General features: G+C 38.5%; 1 protein-coding gene across 1 annotated transcript in view; it reads right to left on the bottom strand.

Annotated features, from left to right (window-relative positions):
- Positions 1-16,884, bottom strand: part of unc5db (unc-5 netrin receptor Db) — a 298,720-nt gene that overhangs the window by 63,106 nt on the left and 218,730 nt on the right. Inside the window, exon 11 of the mRNA XM_080894516.1 lies at positions 7,201-7,285. Within this exon, the coding sequence (XP_080750642.1) occupies positions 7,201-7,285 (85 nt within the window). The remainder of the gene's footprint in view (positions 1-7,200; positions 7,286-16,884) is intronic.

Genomic DNA, 16,884 nt, shown 5'->3' on the forward strand with positions numbered 1-16,884 from the left:
TAACCAGAGGGCCAGGCATCCAAGCAGGAAGTCGTGTCACACCTATGCACTGGTGCACTGACAGCTATGTATAACAGATAATCAGTTTTTAGCCCTCAAACTCTATAAAACCAATCCTGCAATTTACTCTGTGAGTGCTGCTTGGTCTGTTCGTGGGATTTATGAATTAAAAACTTATAAACAATATACTAAACCAGACCCTGAATGTTCACCTGGGCCTCTTTCATAAAGCACATCTGCGGAATATAATTTCATCAGAAAAAGTAATTTTCCTACGAGAACAAAGCTGCTTCTGCCTCAGTAGGTTGAAGGATTTATCTTACAATACAACGTGCTCATAAAACCTTGAAGGCAAAAGCGAATATGTCTGACCTAAGCAAAACCACGACTTCACAAGATTTAGATGAGCCTTTGAAAAGCTTAAAGAAAATAGCTTTAATAGGACTGCGAGTGTGTGGAGAAGTAGGTTGGAGGGGGGTTGGGTGCAAGACACTGTAGTGGGAAAGAATAGGATGCAATTCTGTGTCCACTGGCCTGCTACGACACAGACGGTGATTAACAGATGGTGAGATGACAAAGTTAACAGACCACCAGAAGAAAAATTGCTGTCAACAGTAAATATCTTTCAGTGCATGAGGAGCAAGGGGAAAACACAAAACACTGTCATGTTGGAGCCTGACATATTTGCTGAAAGTTTCAAAGGTAGAAAAGATGGTGGGAGAAAGTAAACAGTTTCTGCTAGCAGGTAGGAATCTAAAGGAGGGGATGAAGGCAGCTCTACACCAAAAGGATTTACACCTGTAAGGACTTTCAAAGACCCCATGGAGCATGCTATACAGTTGTCACAGAACCTAGGAAAGAGTGCTACCTGTAACCTGAAAATATAAAGAAACATACAAAGCTAATTATCCATTTGCTTTTCCTCCTGGTCATGCCTGAGGTAGCAAAAAATAATAATGGGTAATTACTGACCTAAATAAAGGCTACATTTGCCTAAATTGAGTACACACTATCATTCCACCAAATTAGAATACTGTTTTTCTAGATGAAGTCATTTGATGGGAGTGCTCATCCCGTCCCCCTCCCCTCACCCTGCCCCCCTCCCCGAGCCTGGTTTCTTCCTGTTAAAAGGGAGTTTTTCCTTCCCGCTGTCATCAAGTGCTCATAGCGGGTCATTTAATTGTATTATTGTATATGATATAAAGCACTCTGAGGCAACTATTGTTATGATTTAGTGCTACATAAATAAAAGTAAACCAAGATGCATTGTGTTGGTGAAGTAACACGACATTAACACTTTTTGAAGTGTTGCTTCTATAAAAACATATCTTAGCCCAAGAGAGTAATGCACATGTGTTAATAAGTTAAGATCTCCCATAGAGGTCTATGATTGAGTCACTTTTATTGTCTCTTTTAATCAATTATCTATTTAATGAATGTCTAAATATAAATTTTCAAATGCAACTGGAGAAAACAGTCATCTTTACTCTTGAAAAATAAGTTTTGCATAGACTTACTCTCCTTCCTTTAAATTACTTTATGAAGTAAAGGCCAGATAGCGACATTGGCACAGCAGATCTGTGATCATTTTTAACTTACGATGACTCTTTATTTATCTTTACTATGTATCAATTTATATTGCACATGTGTTATTTATGTGGGCGACCATGGCTCAGGGGGTTGGGAAGCGCATCTGTAACCGGAAAGTCGATGGTTCGATCCCCGACTCTCTGTCCTGGTCATTGTGTCCTTGGGCAAGACACTTTACCCTCCCGCCTACTGGTGTTGGCCAGAAGAGCCGATGGCGCGATATGACTATGTAAATCCAATCTATTATTATTTATGTTTTACATAGTTTCTACCTGTCTGGTGACTATGGATGTAAAAAAGCAGTTTTCCTAAACTCTATCATGATTCTGTGTTTACAGGACTTCTTAAAAAGCTCTGAGATTGAGAGGTTTCCATGTATTGTGTATAATTGTGTAACTATAGAGGGCAAAGAAGAGCTGTGCTGAATTTTTAACATCAGTATAAAACATGTAATGGAAAATTGAGTGACTGCTTTGAAAATCAACCTCAAATACAGAAAATCTGCATCGTGACAGGCATAACTCACTCTTTCCACCCCTGTTTGCATCTTATTATGTCAGTGGCTCCCATCAAGGCGAGCTACATCCCAGTCATTTTGTACAGGGAGTGCAGAATTATTAGGCAAATGAGTATTTTGTCCACATCATCCTCTTCATGCATGTTGTCTTACTCCAAGCTGTATAGGCTCGAAAGCCTACTACCAATTAAGCATATTAGGTGATGTGCATCTCTGTAATGAGAAGGGGTGTGGTCTAATGACATCAACACCCTATATCAGGTGTGCATAATTATTAGGCAACGTCCTTTCCTTTGGCAAAATGGGTCAAAAGAAGGACTTGACAGGCTCAGAAAAGTCAAAAATAGTGAGATATCTTGCAGAGGGATGCAGCAGTCTCAAAATTGCAAAGCTTCTGAAGCGTGATCATCGAACAATCAAGCGTTTCATTCAAAATAGTCAACAGGGTCGCAAGAAGCGTGTGGAAAAACCAAGGCGCAAAATAACTGCCCATGAACTGAGAAAAGTCAAGCCTGCAGCTGCCAAGATGCCACTTGCCACCAGTTTGGCCATATTTCAGAGCTGCAACATCACTGGAGTGCCCAAAAGCACAAGGTGTGCAATACTCAGAGACATGGCCAAGGTAAGAAAGGCTGAAAGACGACCACCACTGAACAAGACACACAAGCTGAAACGTCAAGACTGGGCCAAGAAATATCTCAAGACTGGTTTTTCTAAGGTTTTATGGACTGATGAAATGAGAGTGAGTCTTGATGGGCCAGATGGATGGGCCCGTGGCTGGATTGGTAAAGGGCAGAGAGCTCCAGTCCGACTCAGACGCCAGCAAGGTGGAGGTGGAGTACTGGTTTGGGCTGGTATCATCAAAGATGAGCTTGTGGGGCCTTTTTGGGTTGAGGATGGAGTCAAGCTCAACTCCCAGTCCTACTGCCAGTTTCTGGAAGACACCTTCTTCAAGCAGTGGTACAGGAAGAAGTCTGCATCCTTCAAGAAAAACATGATTTCCATGCAGGACAATGCTCCATCACACGCGTCCAAGTACTCCACAGCGTGGCTGGCAAGAAAGGGTATAAAAGAAGAAAAACTAATGACATGGCCACCTTGTTAGGGCAGGGATAGCTCAGTAGGTAGAGTGGTGGCCCCATGATCGGAAGGTCGGGGGTTCGATTTCCCTGAACAGCTACCCTGAGGTACCCCTGAGCAAGGTACCGTCCCTACACACTGCTCCCCAGGCGCCCAATGGCTGCCCACTGCTTCACTGAGTGAATGGGTTAAATGCAGAGAGGGATTTTCCCCACGGGGACCAATAAAGTACACTTTCTTTCTTTCTTCTTTCACCTGATCTGAACCCCATTGAGAACCTGTGGTCCATCATCAAATGTGAGATTTACAAGGAGGGAAAATAGTACACCTCTCTGAACAGTGTCTGGGAGGCTGTGGTTGCTGCTGCACGCAATGTTGATGGTGACCAGATCAAAACACTGACAGAATCCATGGATGGCAGGCTTTTGAGTGACCTTGCAAAGAAAGGTGGCTATATTGGTCGCTGATTTGTTTTTGTTTTGTTTTTGAATGTCAGAAATGTATATTTGTGAATGTGGAGATGTTATATTGGTTTCACTGGTAAAAATAAATAATTGAAATGGGTATATATTTGTTTTTTGTTAAGTTGCCTAATAATTATGCACAGTAATAGTCACCTGCACACACAGATATCCCCCTAAAATAGCTAAAACTAAAAACAAACTAAAAACTACTTCCAAAAATATTCAGCTTTGATATTAATGAGTTTTTTGGGTTCATTGGGAACATGGTTGTTGTTCAATAATAAAATTATTCCTCAAAAATACAACTTGCCTAATAATTCTGCACTCCCTGTAGGTTCTATTCTCTTTTGCTACTTTGTTCAAGTGGAGCCATGTGAATAAACAGTGACACTTCAGAGGAAGCTAGAAACCCTTGTGAATCTCCACAGGGAAGACTGTGCAAACTTCCGCCCTGGAGACAGCTCAGTCCATCTGAGGGTCATTACCTAGCCGTGATCAGAATGCATAATGTACGTGCTGCCAAGATGAAAGGCCCCGAGAGAAATATGTGCCTTCTATTCTGTCGTGCATGTCCATCAGCGCAACCAAGCTCCGTTCATCACTGCATTCATCATCGTTTAAACAAGCTTCCCGGGTCGTGACTCTCTCCCAGAGCGCCACATTGTTGACACCGAGTGGAGTACATAACTACATATTGACTCTCAGAGTGACGAGAATGGGAAAGGCATTGGAGGATTGGACGTTTGACTTTGCTTCTTATCAGTCAGTTATCTAAATAGAGGACTCCATTGCGAAGTCCCCTCTGGGTCGTGTGGTGTAAACTTGAGTTTCTCCACAGCTGCTAGGACATCAAAGCCCACACTACCACCTGTGAGGGGCTTCTGGAAATGAACAACCATATCGAGAGACTAAGAGGGCTCCTAAAGAGAGAGGGAGATAGGCCCATCTGTCACATAGCCTGAGGGTAAACACACATGGACGCAGAGATGTCTTTGGGGAGGGTCACACACACATTACCTTCTGTACAAGCTTTACAAGTGGTTGCCAATATATTCATTTGTTGATTTTTGATGATTTTTGATGGCTTTGTAACACGCCTTTATGATCACTATCATTGCTACAACTACTAACACTAGCAAGCCTGATTACCAAGTTGCATCCTTACTAATTAGTACTAAGCAGCTGATTAATTAACTGGTGAGTTATTACTCACCAAAACTGAGTCACAAATTGCGTTATCAGATAGTTCCAATAAAGATTCTCCATAAGGCCACCAACACCACTAACAGAGCCAAGTTTAACGACTTAAATTAGCAGAGGTGAAATGGATCAGCTACAGCTAGCTGCCCAAATGTTAATGCCTCAGAATTGTCCAAAAAGAGGAGGAAAACATCCCTTATACAGTAGCCTTGAGCCTGAAATACTATCTAGAGGAAACAAATGCATTATTTCCTGCTGGTCAAAAACTATACTAAGCAGCTGCTTTTGGAAACGAAAAAATGTGCTGAACTACTGAGCGGCAGTGATTGTAGCATGGTCAAATGGTCAGTTTGTTAATGATCAGAGGGCCACAGCAAAAAACAAGCCATAATTAAGCAAAAGTTTCTTGATACATATCATACCAATAATATGCTACTGACATTAATGCTATAGTCACTCAAGCGAAGTGACTATAGCACATAAATAGAGTTTGGAGAGGAACCAGGTCTGCCACCAGCCGCCATCAGTTGGTAATAAGGTGGAGTCTGTCTGTTATAAGTTTGCGATTGAATGGGGTTAAGTTGGCAGTTACAGTTGCATCTATGATAATAAAGTGATTGACTGTGATAAATTAGCAAAGGTTCCAAACTTTTTGTCATCTATAGATCCAGAAATTTACTGTAACAGCTTCTATGCAGAGTCCAGCCAGAAACTCATGGATCTGAAACAGAATTCAAGAAATTCCTCCGAAAACAGTTACATAGTTACTGCAGGATGGGAAAATGATACACCAGAATGCAACCAGCTGGCAACCAGTTGAGTCAAATCCTCTGTTGATTGACATAGAATTACTGCAGTGTATTGCCATCTGTCTGCATTTACAAATTAAACAATTATTTACAATCCTTGGCCAATCTGTCTGAGACTGACGCCAAGCTGCAGTCAGTCAGTGCGGGGCTACAACTGGTTTGAGACAGGTTGCCTTTCTATCTATTGATTCTTTATTACCTTTCTTGACTTCTTCTTGACATGACTTCTTTAAAAATTTTCAAGCTCCAAACATAAAAAAGGATTAACAGCAATTGATAAGCTTAGAGGCCTATAGCTAAGGTACATTAGCTAACATTAAAATGATAGTTAGCTGATGTGTTTAGCCAATGAATGTAACTGGCATTTCTTATTTTGTCTGACATTTAATTTATTTTGGATTTAGTCACATATATTTTACTTGAGAGCAAACCATTCATCAAAGACAATTTTCAAAGACAGAGGTAAATCACTAATTTCAACAAAAGCAAACTCTCCTTTTGATTAGTGCCTCCATTTTTTTTTTTAGATGTTCTCCTACCTTCTTTTCCAACAGTGCAATGTTTTTGCATTCTGCAGTTCAGAGTCAAAACCTGCAAATCAAAAGCTTTTGATTGCATTACCGGTAAAAAATAATTACAGCTTTCCTGATGAATGTTTTTTCAGGAAACTTTTTTTTTTGCATCTTGCTTTCCATATGTAATTCACAGGAGATAGTACAGGGTCAAGCATGAATGGTTCAACAGCTCAATCATCCATTATTAATCAGCAACAAAACAAAGGTCCTCCAGAACAGTTTTATATCCTGACTACTACAAACCATGATGGAAAAAAGGAGTCTGATGTGTAATATCTTGTGAAGGCTCCTTTCATTATCAATGTATTTTTTAGCCTAAGAAGAGTACCTGTAGTCTTTGTTTGATACAAGATTTGTCAGCCAACCGCCTCAGACACATCATAAACAACTTCTCATTTTGGCTCTAAAAGGCTGTGTGAATAGTATGAAAGACAGCACAAGCATATGTGTGTTACACTCAGACTGTCTTGTTATCCTCTTACAATGTAGCTTGCCATCACCAGCGTGTGAATGTGTGTGTGAATGGGTGGATGACTGGATGTGTAAAGCGCTTTGGGATCCTTAGGGACTAAGTAAAGCGCTATACAAATATAGGCCATTTACCATTTACAATGTTTGGAGACAGTGACATGAAATCCTCCAACTGATCTTTAAAAAGCTTGATTTTTTTAATTAATTATTTTTTTGTTTTGGTTGAAATTTCATACTTGGAAGACTAGAAGCTAAACTCAACACAGACAACAGGCTGTAAGAAAACATATCAGAAAGCCTAAATCGAATTCCTTCATCCCACAATGACAGAGCACTGATACTGCAGCTGCAAACAAAGTAACAAAAGATAGTAAATAATTAGCGAGACAGCGAGGACAGGTGATGGAGAGTCAGGGCAGATGGATGATAAGATAGAGAGAGAGTGACAGGCAGATAGATGCTTCAAATGATATTTAGGTAAACTGTGGCCTCACCTTGCTTCTCCCTGATTGATCACCATGTACATCTCCCAGGACATATTTTCAGCCACGGATCCATGAGGCACCAGGAGGCTGACCCCTGAAACACACAAACACACACACACACACATTTGTGTCAGCAGCAACTCCTCCAGCAGCCTGACAGCATAGGGCAAAATAAGAGCATGTCATACATGCTGGGGTTATGTAGATATTTATGAGCGCTTCAGTTCACCTCAAAGAAAAGAGTGACCTAGACTTGGGCTTCTAAGTGTTATAATATTCATGCTGATTTTCAATGGGAGTACAATAAAAAAGGGCTTATTTTGGCATATTTAAACAGTGTTTACATATCATGAGCAAATGAAGACATAAATACTACTTATCTATAGGGTTAGCTATAAGACAGCCTAGAGTATTTCGGGAGGACTCGGTGAAGCACTGGCATTTGCGGATTTCTGATTCTTGACTGGTTGTTAGCAAAGATAGAAATAGATAGAAGATGTTACTGTACTTCAAACTTTTCATCCTGTATCCATCCACCCAATCCTAACTGGTCAAAGCAAATACTTGCCCATCAATCTAACTGAGTTTTTCCTCCACCATCACCAAGTTCTTGCTCATAGGGCTTTTCTTTACATTATTATGGTCTCTACTTTACAATATAAATAGCTTTGAGGAAACTATTGTTTCAATTTAGCGCTATATAGATGAGCTTGAATTGAAAAACACTGATTGGATTGAATTATTTAAATTTCATCCCAGCCTGGTAAAATATTTCTATATTTAGACAAAGAATCTGCTTGGTGGAGGTCAAGATGCTTTTTACTGTCATGGTTCAATGGGGAAAAAGTTTCAGTGAGCAGACCACAGTGACAAAAATGAATTTTATTAACCTTATGTCTTTTTTTTATTTTTATTTTTTGCTTTAGTGCAAATATTTCCAAGCGGCTGCAGTTTAAGGTTTGCAGTCAACTATATGTGTTGTCTGGTACCAAGCCACATGGTCTATTTTACACTGCTATGTATTGGAGAGTTCAGAAATAAGACGTCACAGAGTTCATTACAAAGTTCTGGTCACCATGGAATTTTAAACTGAAATTTGGAGGTGAAACCATTCTCTCTGCCAATAATTGACTTTCCTTGTGTGGGTGCAGTCATTTCCGTTCCAAGTCCCACTGAAGCTACATCTGTAAATTTGCCCTGTTGGTAACCAGTAAGCATTTTTGACTTTGCTAGGCTTTGGGAGGATGTAGAGTCAGAAAATTTAATATAAATGTAGCTTATTGTCGCTAATTAGCTATATTGAAGCATTTACTTTTTATATAGCCGTCCTCCTGAGTATAAAGCGCTACACAACAGAGCAACAATTTCCATACTGATGAGGGGGAATCAATGACACAAATATGAACTTTAAATAAACTATGAAGTTATTTCTTGTACGCAAATGAGAAAAATAACAAATTAATGGGTTAGCAAACAAAGCTTGTAGAAAAAAGAGTAGTAAGCAGGCAGAGCTGTGGGAGTTACTGTGACTAAGTTGCACTGGAGTTATTGATAGAATATTTGCATGCAGGTCTTTAACAGTCCCTACAAAATTATAAAACACGTATTTTTTGCAAAAATCAGTTGGATTTTCTTATTTATTGATTTTTTTTTTCAAAGAAGAAACAACAACTAATTAGTGTATTGTAATCAAAATTTAGCCTGCAGTTATGTGTGACTGAGGCAAACAGGCCCTGAGTACTATTTTAGTACTTCACTTCTGAATTTCAACCAATTAGCACAAACATTTTTATATATTTATTGGATATTTGTTGGTACAGATAATGTTAGTGAGGGAAACTCAAAAACAATAGAAAACATTTTATTGTTTACATGTAAGGTTTTGGCATTTTATGCTTACATGAGGCTACAATGAAGACTTACATAAGGCTGCTATGGATGAGAAGCCGACAATGACTCTGATCATGTGCAAGATAAGTGAAGGTTTTAACTTAGCTTGTGTTGACACAGCATTCATGTTCATGCACACAGTTTCCAGCACAATAGGACTAATTTTAAACATGGCTACACCAGTCAGATGCTAAGGGATTTAGCAACTGATGTTTGCGTCATATGATTGTACGCTCTTTAAACTACACTTTTTTCCCCTTCAGCCACAAAACTGGTTAAAAAAATACCTTTGACCCAAGTCTGTTAAAAAAATTAAAAAATTAACCAAGCATGTAATTCAGCCTCTTATGACCAAACAAAGAATCTACTTTTGGCTGCTCTCTCATTTCAGTGTGTGGCTCTGCTTTTTTGATGTAAAAGTCCAGACCATTCGTTGCAACTGCATTTTCTTTTCTTTTTTCTTTTTTGATGACCTATAGTGATGATGGAAAAGTTACTTTAACAACATCAAAAAACCCCAATATAAACAATTAAAGAAAAAATCACATCACATTACATTGTGAAAACCCATCAGCTTGGATTTTCCTGCTTTTCTGACCTTAGGATAATTTGCTGGAACGTCCACGATGTGTTAACATGCACCAGACCAAAAAACTACTGCCTATATAAAGGAGCTCAGTCTTGCTGATGATAAAGCTAATCAAGTGTATATGATCAGCAGCACTTGGCTGCAACATAATTTCATGACTATCAATCAATTTTTATTCAGTCAATCTTTATGTCCATAGAAACAAAACAAATCACATACAGTAACACAAAAACAAGAGAAAAACAAATAAAAATACACCTTTCTGCACCTATACCAGTGTCTCCACAATGAAGAGTGATAACGTGCGGTGCTAAACCTTGTATCTGCTTCATGTGCATGCAAATATATTTATCAATGAGATGTGTTAATAAAACTTTAAATGTAGTGGCTCCAGCAGTTACAAACATCTCACTTGCACTGAGCCATCTCAGTGTATTCAGTAATAACCTCAAAGCCTCAATAAAAGCTACATGAAGTTTCCATAAACTTGTTTTCCTATAATTTGTCCAAAGGTCTTTCATATACAGAGGTGTACATTATGTTCTAAATGAAGAAATGGTCTATCTATCGACACATGCATTAAATTTACCTAAGATGTATGCACACTTCATCCAACATTTCCATTATCATCTGACATTTGATGTGAGACGTCCAAGATATCTGAACTTGTTACAGACAGTAAAATGATTATCTGACAATTTCAACTCTGGAAATCTTTGATAGTTGTCCTTACTTGCTTCTGCAAATCGTCAGTGCTCTTTTACAGACATTGTATCTGATATCATGTTAAACGTCATACAGTAAGGAGAACGTATGTGAAAGAGCCGCTGGAGACCAGCACTGCTAAGACTAAAGACAACAAGATCATCTATATACATAAAATGGATCAATAAAATACCATGCATCCCATATAGGCTCTTAATTTCTTTGACAAATCATCAACATAAACATTGACAAGAATTGGGGACAAAATTCCTCCTTGTCTAACACCATCACTAACTCCAACCAGGGCAGAAATGCAACAGCTTGCAATGTCTGCTTGTCTTTAACAGTTAAACCAGAAATTTCATGATGTATTTGGCACCCCTCCTTGACTGAACTTAACAAGTAACTTTATAAATTACACACCTAAATGCTTTGGAGGCATTGATAAAAAGTGATGAATTCTGTCTTCTACATTGGTTTAAAGTTTATTTCAAAGAATATATACAAAAATCAGCACCATGCTTGAGTTTGAAGTCAAAGTGATTATCAGTGAAGTTAATGAACATATGTAATCTATGGAGCCAGTTTCTTTCTAAAACTTTTGACGTTGTCTTCGCTAATAGTGTTGGTCTGTAGTTATCAAGACTGCTGACTTTCCTAGCCTAATCCTTAATGATCGGCACTAACAGAACAGATAACACTGGGTCTGGCAACAAGCCATGGATCATGCAACCAGTAAAACAGATGGAAAGAAATGGATGCCAGCTTATTACTGGCATGTTTAAGATGTTCAGCAAAAATATGGTCTAACCACATGCTTTTTTTTATCTGGTAGCTCAAGCATTGCTTGATATAACTCATGTGCCATAATGACCATGCACAGAATAACATTTGCAAAATATATTGCTATTTATTTTTGTCGGTGAATCATGAAAATATCCACATATGCACTGAATATTAAGGGAAGAACAGAAATGTTAAAAAGCGCCTAAAGAGGTAAACATCCTTTGTTAGGAAAGATCTAGGAATTGTGGGGAAAATATGAAGATGAGTGGCCAGTGGGTCACAATGAGTAAAACCTGTTTCTCGGTAAACAAAACTGACGTTTTTCAGTAAAATGTGTAGGAGGTTGTTATTCCTACATAATCTGAGTAACACTGTTATTTTTTCCCCTTAGGTTTTAGTAGTCTAAGAGCTTAGCTGATCAGCCTGAATATACACAAATGGCTACAGAAAATAAGCAACTGAATCAATATGTGATTTAAGTTAAGCTGTAAACATTTCTTTCTTTTCACTCTGATCTCCCAGTCAGCTACACAACAGCTTTGAAGAAGCAAGTGGATTTTTTTCACAGCATGTCAAAAGATCAACACTGTCCGTCCTCTGTTGCTTCACACTATTCATCTGCTGCAGAGTGAATGGCAGAGCATTCACTCTGAAGTGTAGAGAGCATATAAAGGCCCTGCTTTACAAATAAAAGGTTCAGAGGAGCAGCGAGGGAGATGACAGATAAAGGGTTTTGGAAGCTTTATGGAAAGTGTGTATTTGTAATAACTTGGTCATGTTGGGCATTCTTTAGAGTTTGTCTGTTTTTAATAAAGCTGTGTTTCACATGTTGGGGAGCTTGCGCTGGTGGCGACAAAGAAATTGGTAGGAAGAGTCAATTGCAACTGTCTTTCTTGAGTAGTTAAACCCCTTGCTGTAAGGGTTCTGATCACTCAGTTAAACAAAAATAAAAAAACCTCACTTGCCAACAATGGCCATTAAAAGTGAAAGCTCTGCACTGTGGAAACACTGAAAAGCAGTTGTTTTTTTTTACTATACTGTGAAATTCATTTTGTGTATGGTTGAGACAAACTGGCTCCTTCATAGGTAGTCTGAGTTTCTCAACGTCTTGCTCATGACAAATGGATGACGGCAGAGTGACAGGTGGGTTGGTTCTGTGTCTGTAGTGATTTGGACATTGTTTAAAAAGGAGCTGAGTCTTAGGGGATACCGATGCTAGGCATGCTTACCTCGCACTGTGCACCATTGTACACTCTTAAAAAAAACATCTTAAAAAAAACCCTGTAAATTTACATTGCCTTTTCAAGTGATTTTAAACATTAAATTAGGAACATGTTAATGTGATTAAACAATGAAATTATCTATAAATAGGAAAAAAAAAATCCTAAAAAAACAGTAATATTCCGGCAGCTGGGGCGCCAAAATACTACCGTAAAATAACAGAAAATAACTTTCTCATGAAAATACAGTTATTTTCAGTAATGAAAATAGAGTTTGTTGCGCAAATTTTACATGGGATTCTGCCTTTTCCAAGTGCTTTTAGACATTAAATTAGGAACATTTTAACGTGATCAAACAATGAAATGACCTATAAACAAGGTCACTGAATGTTGCAATATGAATCATAATACATAAATGTACAGAAATATACAGTTAACAGTTGGTTTAAATAATAATGGATTGCATGCTCTGAGACAGGCTGGCGAGGCTGCCATATCGCAGCATCGGCCCCTCTGGCTATCACCAGTAGGCGGAGAGTCTTGACCACGGACACAATACCGAGAGTGTCCGAGCCGGGGCTCGAACCGGCAACCTTCTGATCACATGCAAACTGCCAACTCTTGAGCCACGATCGCCCTAAATAGCAATGATAATAATACTTATGTGATGTAACACAAGCTTATAGGGATCATGTTGTATGCTTTTCCATAGCATTACATTTGAATTCAACAGTTCAATCTTTCAAATAACAGACAGATATTTGTGAAATCATGATACATTTGTGAATGTATTTTAACAATCTAAATATGCATATGTACAGACAGATACATTTAATAATCATGAAAATTATGTTGTATTACATTACAGTGATTTAACGTTAATTAACATTTGAAATGTGAAGTCAAAGTCTATTTACGTAATTTTAATGATATTCTAGAAGAACAGAACATTACTGTAAAATGCAGTAAAATACTTTTATATTAGGATTTTTTCCTACAGTGCAGCCATACCCGCGACCTTGTTGTTGTTAGTTCACATTCATTGGCCGATGCTTAGCGTCATGTTATTATGCGTCCAAACATCCAACATCCATGTCACATTGTTTTCATGGTCACACCCTCACCCCAGGTGCAGAGGCCTATTTCTGTTCAAGAATGTTGTGAATACTTTGAGATTTATATTAATTGCAATTCCTACCTCTACATTTATTTTTAAAAATATATAATTAGCACAGCGTGGCCATGCAATGTTTTATATGTTTTTTTTTAGTTTTTATTCCTATTAATTATATTTTCACTTGTTACCTCTGAATTATTGAATCAGACCTAGATGACATGAAATTTTCAGCAAAATTATAATTCAGATACTCCTTTAATGATTGATTATTCTCATTAATTTTTGATCATTTTACATATTTTTCCATAGTATTACATTTGAATTTAACAGATCATTCTCTCACATAACAGACAAATTTTTGTGAAATTATGATACATTTCTGGATGTATTTTTACAAAATCTAAATATGCATATTACTTTTGACATGTAAAATCACAGTCTACTTATGTAAATTTAATGATATTCTAGAAAGACAGTACAAAACTGTAAAATATACAGTAAGATACTTTGACATTACTATTTTTTGGAACAGTGTACCTACTCACACCTCCTCCACGGCCATTTCATGGCCCAAGTGCACTTCACTTTGTCTCAGCATCTCAACTCATCCCTCTTATGCGTTCTTTCTCTCTCTCTCAGACACATTTGCACCCTTGAAACATGATCTTGCAGAGCACCAGGTTTGTGATTTTTATGACTTAATTAGGGAAGCAGTGAGACGCGATCTGCTCAGATGTTTGTAAATTACTTAATGTGACTTTTACAGAGGCAGATGTAGATGAGGATGACTGGAGTTCTGTGATGTGGTGCAGACATTGATTACATAACACAGTACAACTGAACCACACCCATGTTCACCAGATCCCAGTTCACTTAACTGCATCGTGGCACAGCACGGAATGATCACACTAGTCACACGTACTGGAGTGTGGGGGGGTCTAATGTGTTTGGGCACGGTATGAATCATCTAGTGTTCGTATACACTTGCAGTGAAGTTCTCAGGTATTCTGGATGCATTTAATTGAGAGGCCACAGGCTAGGTAGACCACAGGCAGGTAGATGTCTACTATAAAGGGATGATCCCTCTTTCCAGGGAATTCTATGGGATTATTCAGCACTGGGATTCACAATATTTCAATAGAAAGAATGTCTCCTGCAGAGCAAGTTGTATTTCATGTTGTTTGTAATTGTATTGTTGTCAGTGAGTTTCTTCAAGACCATTTTAGACCGCTAACCATGAAATCAATGGCAGAAAAGTAAAATTATTTGAAAATGAAGTGTTTAGAGAATTTAAAAAGATTCTAACACTATCTCAAATAATTCTGAGACTCATAGTTTTTGTTCATTTAGAAAGTTTAAACAATCAAAAGTACCTTTAAAGTGATTAAGAGTGCTTCCTTAAGCTTCATGGCCACTGTGAAAGGATTTATTTCTTTGGTAGAAAATAGGTACAGCTACTGAAAATGCTGAAAGTGGGGTTTGTGAATTATCCAGAGTAATTTAGGACATTGTTTTCAAAGACAGAATCAGCTGCACGGTCTTTCATTTCTAATGAAATTTTAATTAAGTCTTCAAAGCTGCAAGTCCCCTGATTTTGTGTGGGAGATGTAGTGTGAATCCACTCCTTAAAAATGGCTGAACAGATGTAAGGAACGTTGCTATTTTGGTTTGTATCACTAAGGTGACTGGAGAACTCCAGTAATCTGCAGTGAAGTGCTGCGTATGGCTGCCTGTTCAGTCTAATGAACAGCAGTCCCTGCAGACACACCGTGCGAGTTCTGCTCTTGATAGCAAAGACTTCTCCACACAGACCTTCAGCCTGAAAGACGACCGTGGGAGGCTGATTTCACTTCACCTCTCCATGCAGGCTGAAGAACACCACCGTGTATATGGGAGGACCACAGAAGAGGGCTGTAAGTGAAGTGGTTGGCACAGTTCACGCAGACTCCTCCAGCCATTTGTGTTGGCAGGACACGATGACAGCGTGACCCCCGTTTGCCTGAGAGAGCTCGCAATGACGTGGAGGAATAACAAACAGCTACCTGCCTTGGCAACAGCACAGATGGATCTTAGCAACAGCTTACAGGGTCTAAGGAGTGTGTTCATGCACTAGTTGTCATATAGTAATGATATGTGCCATTTGTTTAGAACAAACTTTGACAAGGTGATTTACATTATCATTTTATTTGTCCTTTCCAACTGATGACTTTATATATATACATCCAACATCGATTCAGGAAACATCTATTTGTAAATCTGTGTGTATATAGCATGTTTCTTTATAGGTATAGCTGTAGGTAGAGCACAAGTCCTGCATTTAATTTCGCTTATAAATTGATTAAGTTTTATACTCAAAGTATTCTACAAAAGCAGTCAGTTGAAAATTAATGAGTTTGAGGGTAAATAAATAATTCACAGAAGGGCTTTTAGTGACCAACGTGGCTTCAGGTTTTGCTATAGGTTTTCAGTGTCATGGTGGTGGGATAGTTCCCACGGGGGAACACAGACAGGCTAACATATGAATGGCTGGGCAACTAAGCCTTGCAATTGCTGACCTTTTATAAAATTTGCAAGCAAACCTTTTTAGTAGTTTGAATGATTTTATATTTGCTGTTTGCTTGCTCTCATGTTAGTACTGCCAGGGTTGCCACAGGAGCAATACATTAAAGAAAGACATTAATTTAACACAAATACCAAACAACAGCTACATCTTCTCTTGATGTAATGATGGGGCACTGATGCTGATAAGCCTGTTAAGTGACACAGTCAGCATTTCTGCCAGCCTTGCCTCCGGGCTTTAAATGGACTTTATTTATAGCACTTTTTCCAGTGCACTCATACAGTGCTTTATAATTCTATGCATATTGTACAATGCTTTTTCTTACCATGCACACTCACGGGCTGCTGCTTTGGCTACAGCAGCTGTGTTGATTTCAGCTTGTATTATATGTTTTTACCTTCGGTGGATTTTTCATATGTTATAGTTTGTTTGTTTTTTCATTTAAATTCTGCGACTGCTGCCAGTCCATATTTGTCCCCTTTTTAATCTGAACATGATCATAGCTAGAAATCCTAGATTCATGTGACCACTCCTGGCTTTGTTACACCAGAATAGAACAGCAACCTGTTTGCAGCTAGGACAAATTGATGGTTGCCCAGTGATTACAATTAATTTCTTCACATTCAGGAACCAGCTACAAGTAGTTGCAGGGATTCCTTTCAGTCTCAAGGTGATTGTACACATCAGCTGGTGGGAGGCAACCTGTCTCCAAACTATCATGGGGCAACTTGAATGCAATCTCTCTTGGACAAAGACTGGCAAAGGTTTGCATATAATCTTGTGTAACTTATAAATGCAGACGGATTGCGAACACACATCAATCAAT

This window comes from Rhamphochromis sp. 'chilingali', assembly GCF_963969265.1.
Source record: "Rhamphochromis sp. 'chilingali' genome assembly, chromosome: 10".
Classification (NCBI taxonomy): Eukaryota; Metazoa; Chordata; class Actinopteri; order Cichliformes; family Cichlidae; genus Rhamphochromis; species Rhamphochromis sp. 'chilingali'.